The following is a 9902-nucleotide window of genomic DNA, read 5'->3' as shown; positions in this document are numbered from 1 at the left end:
CTGCCTCTCTGCCTGAGCTGTCATGTCAGCTGTTACTTGAGGAGGGTTTTGACAGAATAGTGCCAGAACAGGCTGGCTCCCCAGGAACTGCATATGCACCAATTGGGCACAGTGGGTTTATTACTTGTTTCCTTCAGCACATTAAGCCCCTGAAGCCAGTGTTAGTCTATGCAACAGCTCCCTTTCCCCACTTCCATTTAATTTATCCTTAAGAGTAATAGGGCAACAGCAGAGCTGGAGCCTGGCTGCTGTATTCCCCAGCAGCACTCTGAGCCCTCCACAGCAGAGCTGGGACTGCCTTTGAGACAGCAGGAGGATAAGATCCATATTAAATACAGATAGCAAGTACCAAACACAGTGGCAGTGCCCATGGGCCTCCCTGTGAGCTACAAAAGCCACCTCCTGCTTGCTGACCCCAGCTTGCCCCTAGTGCCCCTCCTTCCACCACACCTCTGCTACCCCTGAGCACACAGATGCAGTCCCAATCCACCCCCTTGTAAACAGTGAGGAGCAGAAAGACTGAAAAAGAAAGGTAGCACTAGAAAAGTCTTAAGTCTACAGGTTTATTATGGAGTCAGCTTGCTTCAGCAGTACAAAGTGTAAAAGAAAAAAGCTACTCCCCTTTAAAAGCACTTGTTGCATGGAGTAATTTTTACCATTAATGCTGTAAACTGCAGTGGTGCAAGGGGAAGGGAACCCAATAAATACTCCCTGCCAGCAGTGTTTAGCAGTGGCTTTTGGGTCACCCTCGCTGTTTCTTCCAGCTCTCTCTGTATCTTACAAGGGACTATGGTTACAACAAAATATCAATTGCAGCAGCATCAGCAAGGAAAGCCCCTTATCCTACTAAGCACCAATGCACTAAAACATACAAACATGTGGGAAAGGGGACAGACAACACATGTTGTAGTACACAGGAAGAATCTGTGACATCATGTACAGGGGCTCATTATAATTCTTTTAATACCTGGACAACTTGTTAAACAATAACAATCAAAGTTCATCTGAACCCCTGGTACTTGGAGCCCACACAGAGCTGCTGTGCTCCACTTTTAACAGTAGATATATTAGAAGCCCCAAGAGAACTGTTGTTCCTTGCAGGCCTGTAAGACACAGCACTATAGGCCAGAACATACGATAAGGAAGACTTAAACAGCATGTGGCACTCCAATTTCTTTACTAGTCTGATAGTAGCCACTATCAGCTGCAAGGAGAAATCAAACTGGCAAATACCTTGCACTAGTTTATTATACTTAATTAAAACCTTCAGTAACCTATCTGTGTACAGGCAGCTACAGTCCAGTTTCCCAAAGCAACAACTGATCTGTTACGCTTTACTGCCAAAGAAGATGTGACAGGTAGGAGAGGTGGAACATGAGCTCTTAATTTCCCAAATGTACTGTTATTTAAACATGACCTGCTTGTGACCTTCAGTCTGTAAGAAAATCCTTAATTTCAAAGAAAAGGAATCTCTAAATGTATTATCTTCTGCCAATTTAACTTAAGTATCACAAAGAAATAGTACAGTTTGGACAACCAGGACATAAACAAGATTTCTAAAAATTTTTGCCTCAATGGTTTACATTCTATGAGTATTCCAAGTACCTTCAGGTGAGAAGTTCACTGGTCCTTTGATCAACAGGACAGGCTGACCAGCATTCACACATTCCTTACATGTTCATGGCCTTTGTAGACATTTTTGTAAGTCAAGTATACAAGCACCTCCAGACAAGTTTTCAGCTTCACTGAGCTGTGAGGAGGTGCAAATAAAAACACAAGGTACAGATAACTAACATTCAAGACCAAACAGTAAGAACAACAGCTGGTACTGGTAACTCTTTGCTCTAATCAGTACTCAGTAGCAATTAAGTCCTACACCAGACACAAGCCTGCAGGGCAGCCCTTGCCAAACAGCCTGCTTCCTGCTTTTCACCATGGTAACACATGACCTGCTTCAGCTACCCAACTATTCACAGAAACAAGAGGGTTATCACAAAATATTTCTTAGTTAGAAATGCACAGTTTATTTCTTTGAACCAATAAAAAAGCCCAACATTTCCAGATCACAGAACATTAACACAAAAGAGTTTCGCATTAGTCTACCAGTAAGACTTTTAAAAGATGCAAATACTTGCCAATTGTTAGTCAATAGAAACAGCCTTCTAGGACTAAGCCCTTATGTTTATAAAGACATCACAAAATCCCTTATAATAATGTAAACAAAATAAATTTTCTTCTTAAATTTTTTAAATTTGAATCCATTCTTTCAGGACTTGCACTCCTTCAAGGGCTTCCTGATGGTGAGTGACTGAAAGGTAAAGAAAAAGATTGAGAGCAACTCCTACAGCAAAACTAACAGAAACTGTGCATGCTACCCCAGGTTTCTTCTGCTCAGGAGCCCCCCCCCCACCTCATTATGCCCCTCTCCACACTGTTTTCACTTACAGTTCATCAATAATGAGAAAAGTGTTATATTTTACACTTTTATAAATAACAACTGCTTTAAACTCAAAAAGGGCAGGCAAAGTGAGAAACATCAGCTGTGACAGAGAGGCAGAACATCAAGCCTGCTCAGAAAGCACCTTGGAGCTTGCACTCCAGCTGTGCAAGGGAATTTGAACTCTGCCATAAACCTACATGGTTCCAGTTTCTGGCCAGCCATGGGGCACTACCTCAGTATCTCAGACTACATAAATTCCAGCACATACTTCTCTGGGTTACATAGGAAAACTTGCTTCTTATATCACATTGCATAGAAAAGCTTGGCAGCTGTGCAACTCAGTGACAGCCAGCTGTGAGGGAGCCTCCAGCAGGAATTTCACCCTACCACATATTCATGGTTTGGTCCATACTTTACATTACTCCCCTCTTCCCTGGATTCTAAATTCCCCAGGAACTTTGGGACAGCCAATTCTCATTTGCCCACATTTTCTGTTGTCCTTTAAAATTTCTTTCAAGTAGGTTAGAGTTACTATCACAAAGCTCTGACCACAAGTGGTAGGAAGTGCCCATAAAACATCTTTTTATAGTAAGAACCACCCATAACAATTCACCTTTTCATAGTTCACAAATTAAAGACAAGTAAAAAAAACTTTCAAGCTTTTATCCTTGCACAAGTTAACTTCTATAGCAACTACTCCAGACGCTAGTTCTATGTAACGGCACACTCCAGTTTTAGGATATTCTTACCTTCTCTTCGGAGATGGTGATCTGGACTTCGAGCAACTGTTAAAAAAAACAAAAAACAAACACAACAATGTTGTAAACTTTATACACTCAGTAACCAATTTTGACCATTTAAAACCAGTAAGAACGGTTTGATGTTGTTAAATACATAAAAAGACACCAGCCTTAATGCTGCTGATAGCAAGTATACTGAATTACTTTAAGCAAGAAGCTGCAGTTGAGAAGGAAAACTGCTGAAAGCTGGAGCTCTCAGGGAAATATCAACACAGCTTCAAAGCAGTTGTAAAATGGTCACAGTAATCCTGCAAAGCAGGAGCAGCAAATCAAGGAGATGAGAGTCAGGAAGACTGAGACCTACAGACAGTTGAGAACAATGATAGAGAAAGATATACCTCAGATTTTGTCCAAAATACTCTCTATCATGATCATGGGTTAAACAAAAAACCCGTAACCTTCTAAAGAACTGCCTACTGTCCCACAAAAATAAGCTGTTATAAAAAACAAAACAAAAACAACAACAAAAAAGTATTAAAGTATTTTAAAATCAGCCATCCAGAAAGCCCAACCCACATACAAAAAAAAAAACAACCCTCTTCCACACACAACCAAAATACTGGTCCAAGCAGAGATTTTTGAATTGCATGGACAAAAACAATAAAACAAAAATACCCCAGCCACATACAATCACACCTGAGTGCTACTCATATTTAGACGCTCACCTTTTAGCAGGTAAGCCAGATTTAGATCTACCATGGGACCCAGACCTACAACAAGAGAAAAATAAAGCTCAGCAAAGCAGCCAGTGGCATGCACATACAATGAAAGTTCACTAAACCAGCAACAGCAAATTCATACTCCATAGCATCACCAACCACAGAGGAAGACGCTGGTGCTGAAGGATTCTCTCCTGACATTTCAGGAGAATCCTTTAGCTCTTACTCCAGAGACTCTGCTTATCAGAAGACAACAGTACGAGAAGCTCCAAGCAAAGCTTCAGCTACCACTTTCACACAACAGATTTTGTACTAGGCTCCCAGACTTTCCCCCTCCACCTGCCAGTATCCCTTCCACAAAGGAAGGTATAGTTTCAAGTGTCATCTTAAAAAAAAAAAAAATCTTTTAATAGCATATTAAGAGCCTGGAGTTAGCCACAAGTAAATATGTGTGTTGAAGAGCTGATTAATTCTTCAGACCCAGTTCCCATTACCGCTTTTATTCAAGTATAAATGAAAGCAGCATTTCAGTTTTCTCTTTGATTCTTGGCTACTAATGCATAAACTATTCTTATCTTATGAATTAAAATCTACTCAAACATTGAGACTTTCTTCCCACATTTATCATGTTATTTTACCAACTCAAGTATTTGTTGTTACTTAGAAAAATATCTGTCCTTCTAGAGTGTCAGAATTCAGGCACGTAGTATTACTGAACATCAGAAATCCCACAGTTTAAGATAGTCAGTTGTTTAACAGACTTAGCCAAAAGAGTAAAACTGTTTTAAAGGGTAATCAAGATTCACCTTTACTTGGCCTATTAACTTATAGAATATAATACTACATTGGCACTGTTAGCATAAGTTGAACAACGAGTTGACCTGCCACTACTTTGAAACCTTCCTGGTTACCAAACTATGCTGAGCCATCACCTGTCACAGTTCCTAACACTCTAACCAGTGATTTTGTTAGTATATCATAGTTACAGAGGACAGAGTTGCTCAAAACTACCCAGAACTTGTATTTTGTAGCATCAACCTGACTTGCCTTTGGTAAGAAATACAGTAAGGCAGCACAGAAGAGCACCATCTTACTACAATAACTGTTGTTAAATCCTCCTTGAGAGAGGTACAGCAAACAGGGACTGGCAGATGAAAAGCTCCAGAAGCAGCACCAGACCAGCACTGACTAATACAGACAAGAAGTCTTCATGATGCTTCTGTAACTTCAGTCCTGAACTATCACTTCTTACCACTGCAATTGCAGACCAGTGTAAAGTCAGCATTCCTCAGAAACTTCTGAGTATCAAGTCTTTCAGGCAGAAATATGACTGTCTCAGAACTAAAGTCACCAAGCAACATCATCATCAGTACCCAGCATCTTCCAGCAGCAGCATGCCATTCGAACCTGGCTAGTCATCTCCTGCATTACAGCCCTATGTAAGTAATAAGTCAGGACAGTTCTAGCAATAATAATCATCATCCACTTTAAAGGCTCTATTTGCAAGTCCTAAAGTAGCAGACAGACCCCCCCAAAAAACATTTTTCTTCCCCTATTCTAATGCAAAACAAAAGACAACTTCTTCCAACTTACCAGCTCTCATATCCATTGCATTTTACCCTACTGTTTCAGGCTTCATCCAACTAAGTTACCACAAATTGTAGAGGAAAATATGGAGGAGCATTTACTCTATACCCATTTTCCTCAGCTTCCATTCTAACACAGAAAATATCCTTCAGAACATGACCCTGTGGCATTAGGACTCCTGGTTCTGTTCAGTCAGCCCTCCAAGCCTCCAAAGTCAAGTGCCCTACACTGTGTACCATACCTCTTGGCACTACAGCAATTTAATTCATCTAACTCTCAGAACTGGAACTGACAAAGCTGAACAGCTTTAAGCAAGAGTTCAGTCAACAGTGGCAATCTTCTCACCATGCCTTTTTTCCTCCTAGTATTTGGGATTTACAAAAAACAAAACAAGAAAAATGTAAGCAGCATTTCCTGCAGGAGATGAGATGAAGCATTTTCTACATGCATAAGCAATAACTAGTTTTCAAAACACCTCTCCATAGACATACACATGCTTTGCTTATGGCTACATATTAGCCTGCGAAAGGGCATGAATTATTAAGTGCAAATATTGCTATGCTGCACTACCTTCTAAGTCGTTCCAGGCAAACTCCCTGGAGAAAACAAACAAAAACCAACCAAATAAAAAAAAAAAACACAACACCAACCTCCAAACTACTATTGGTTTGAATTAAAATACCTTACCTACTTCGAGGCCATACAACAGACCGGGACCTTGAGCGTGATCTGGACCTAGATCTAGAAAAAAAAGCAGTGAAAGCTCAGCTACTACTACACAATTCATACAGCTGAGAGTGTTCTTTGACTTTTATTACTTCAATGACCTCAGAATTTTAACTACTGGTTTTGCAGAAATAACTTTTATTATTAAAAAATTGTACCACATTTGGTCAGTACTACCAGTCACATAAGAAATTCCACTGCCCTAGTCAACTAAGCATGGTTACTCTACCTATAAAGCTGAAGTAGGAGCTTAAACATAGATCAAGGCTCTACAGTACAGTATAAGAAGAGCTCAGAAACAGCAGCTTTTAACTTCAAATAAAGCATTCAGATGAGCTCTCAGGGATGTAACACCATGAAGGTTCCTGCAAACACACAGGACCGCAAAATATAAATTTAATATTAAGTCCCAACAGTTACATTGTGTTCAACAATGTTGTGATCTTAATAGAAAACACATACCTTGATCTCCTTAAAGAACCAGACCGAGATCTGCGGGGTGTAAATGACCTATACCTACGAGGAGACATTGACCTAGACCTGCGGTAGGAAGCTGACCTTGATCTATAAAATAAACGGAAGAAAACAAATTACTGCAAGGTACTTTTCACAAAGACTACAAAAAGGGGTGGATCAGAGGGAGGAGTACAAAAAAAAAACCCCAGCAACACAACAGCAGGAACCCCACCTCCTACCGCGACTCCAACTACGTGACCGAGAATACCTTCTGCCTCGGGACCTTGAACGGGATCTAGACCGGGACCTGGTTTTAGGTTAGAGAAAACAGGTATCAGGAAACAGCTGCAGAAATCAGTACACGTGAGGCCCTGCTGAAGTCAAAACTCATTCAGACAAGGAAAAAAAAAAAAAAAAAGAAAAAAAAGAAAAAAATAATAATAAAAAAGAAACTAACAACAAAATAACTACACAAACCAAACCAACAAAAACCACACCACTAGCATCTGTCAGTTGGAAAAAAATCTCTGGGCCTACTTGTCTTGAGCATTTTACTACCTAGAAAAATGTTAAAAGCTGAATTACATTGCAGAATTACATTAGAATAGAAAACACTGTAATGCGTATTTAAAATAAACCTTGCAAGTCTGCAGGTCGACCCTCTTTGGCCCAAGGTCTAGTAGATCTAGACGATCTAGAAGTATCTATAGCCGATCGCTGCATCTAGGTGTTCTCTTCAATCTAACGACGATCAAACTGACAGCCCAATGAGCCAGGGTGAGGCTTGATTGACGCAAGAAGATTTTTCTAGGTGGGAAAGTGGTCAATCTGGTGTTCCTCTTTCTAAACCGGAGGGGGCCCCCAATTGAAAGCCAAATTTACTGTTACGGCGATCACCGTCTCAAATTTTCTGCCCTTAAAGAATAAGGTGAAGCTACGTGTAGATGGCTCGAGGGGATCTGGCCTCTTATGCTGATCACCTCAAGGTCTAGGAGGATCTTAAGTGTCGGATTTGCAAGGCGCCTCAGCATGAAATCTTAAGGCTCGTGACATTCTGAATCAAGGCGACTGACTCAAACGAAGAAACCTGAAAGGTTTTGACCAGGTTGATTATTAAGATATTAACATTTGATATGTATTAGCAAAAAAAAGAAAAAAAAATGTGATATACACCTGTTGATTTACTACATTAAGAGTTAAAGAAAACTGGTGTAACATTCTGTTCTTTGCTAACAAGAGCTACACAAAACTGAACCGGTCAAGCAACCCAGCCACCCTGGCCCCACATGTACCTGCTCCTCCTTCGGCGACTATAGCGATGACAATCGTAAGCATAGTGGCCTTTCTCACCACACTCATAGCATCTGTCATTAGGGTCAAAGGGGCGCCGTGCAGGAGGCCTGTCGTAACGGGAGCGACGAGGCATCCCAGTCGACACTTCCACTCTAACCCTGGAGCCACATATTATCCTGCAAGATACAGTATGTTTTAATCTCAGCAATACCTTTTGCCCCTGTGCTCGTTGCACATGAAACAGATATTGATGATTGGTGTGGGCTGAGGACACCAGAAATTGCAGTCAGAGGAGTCAAGGACATTGAAGGCAAACACATACTTCCCATCAAGGCCAAGCACAGCATCTTCAGCATCCCTCGGGTCTTCAAACTCCACGAAGGCAAACCCCGGCGGGTTCCTCGCGATCCACACGGTTCTCAGGGGCCCGTAGTAGCTGAAGGCTCTCTCCAGCTCGCTTTTGCCCGCGCCCGTGCCCAGGTTTCCCACGTACACCTTGGTCTCTGCCGGGAACGACGCGATGTCAGTGGCGGGGCCCAGCCGCGCACGCGCGGCGCCGGACACTAGGCCGCGCGCTCGGAGCGACCGCCACCGCCGCCCCCCCCATCCTCCAACGGCGGGTGCCGCCATCTTTGACACCGCCTCCATTTTGGTGCGCTCCCGCCGGTGCCGCACGTTTCCTCCTCTTCCCCCCCCGCCCTCCTCCATAAGGTCCCACTACTCGCCAGACCCGCGTCCTTCACCCCAGCAGCCCACGGCTACCGCCCGCCCCCAGCGTCTCTCTTCTTGGCGCCATCTTCTCTCACAGCCGTCCGTCCGAAGCGACGGCCACGTTCTCCTCAGCAAACGACGCCGCGCCGCCGCCACCCCCCCGCCGAACGGCAGCCTCCCCATATTCCCCGCTATCCCCGGCTATCGAGCCCCCCTACCGTAACGCCCATAGCGCGACATCTTCCCCACTAACAGCCCAGGCCCGCCTGCGACCCTTGTATAAACGGAGCCTCCGCCGCGACTGCGCGCCGCAACCGGACCGCCGCACGGGGGGCGGGGCTCCGGTCGCTTGGCAACGCGGAACTGGCAGGTCTCGCGAGACTGACGGTGGGCGGTTGCGCATGCGCGTTGCGGCCCAGGGCCGAGCGACGGGCGCGCGCCAGGGGAGGCTGCGCGGTGACGCGCATGGGCTGTCGTGGGGGGCGCACTTCTGCCGGTGGTTCCCTTGATCGCTCTACACGTCTCGCGTCTTGGGATCATGGAGGCAGTGAGACCCCTCATGGGCACAACCACCGCCCAGCCCCAGGCGAGAGCTGGCGCCCGTAGCACACTGGCTGTGAGGGAGGCGCGGGGGTGCAAACGGGGAGCAGAGAAGGGAACCACTTGTTCTAGTCACACCTCACACGTGAATCCTGTAACTCAGCTTCTGGCCCTGGTGAGGCTAAAAGTGAAGAGCCTACCAGGCTCCTTATGCCCTGGTGTGGAGGTAGGGAGGTGTTATGTTACTTGTAACGAGGCATTTGCAAGCAGTTCTTTAATCTCTTGAGCGGAATTTATCGTTCAGCCTGGAGAAGGCTGAAAAGAGATCTTACAAAGGCTTATAAATATCACGAGGATGGGTGTCAGAAGGATGGACCAGACCCTTTTCAGTGGTGTCCAACACTACGATGTGGGGCAACGAGCACCTGAAATGCAGGAGGTTCCATCTGAATATGGGGAGAAACTTCTTTACTTTGAGGGTGTCAGTACTGGAACAGGCTGCCCAGAGAGGCTGTGGAGTCTCCTTCTCCGGAGATATTCAAAACACAACTGGACACATTCCTGTGCAATTTGCTTTGGGTGAACCTGCTTTAGTAGGTGGGTTGGACTAGATGATCTCCAGAGGTCCCTTCGAACCCCAACCATTCTGTAATTCTGTGACACTGACTTGACGCTAGCTCTCATGCCAAA

General features: G+C 44.2%; 1 protein-coding gene across 2 annotated transcripts; it reads right to left on the bottom strand.

The window, feature by feature from the left end:
* Nucleotides 1–549: 549 nt before the first annotated feature.
* Nucleotides 550–9060, bottom strand: LOC102096747 (serine/arginine-rich splicing factor 7). 2 transcript variants are annotated; one of them, XM_065059089.1, is made up of 9 exons: nt 8891–9060; nt 8284–8464; nt 7961–8137; nt 6901–6975; nt 6675–6776; nt 6174–6227; nt 3906–3950; nt 3190–3225; nt 550–2308 (listed from the first exon to the last, which is right to left on the bottom strand). In XM_065059089.1, the coding sequence occupies exons 1-9, from the start codon at nt 8910–8912 to the stop codon at nt 2284–2286; spliced, it is 717 nt and encodes a 238-aa protein (XP_064915161.1). In that variant the 5' UTR covers nt 8913–9060; the 3' UTR covers nt 550–2283. The 2 variants fall into 2 exon arrangements, with proteins under 2 accessions (XP_064915161.1, XP_064915162.1); XM_065059090.1 differs by lacking the exon at nt 3906–3950.
* Nucleotides 9061–9902: the final 842 nt, after the last annotated feature.

This window comes from Columba livia, chromosome 3 (genome assembly GCF_036013475.1).
Source record: "Columba livia isolate bColLiv1 breed racing homer chromosome 3, bColLiv1.pat.W.v2, whole genome shotgun sequence".
NCBI lineage: Eukaryota > Metazoa > Chordata > Aves > Columbiformes > Columbidae > Columba > Columba livia.
Note: the sequence above shows the minus strand (reverse complement) of the source record. Positions and strands in the feature narration are given on the sequence as shown.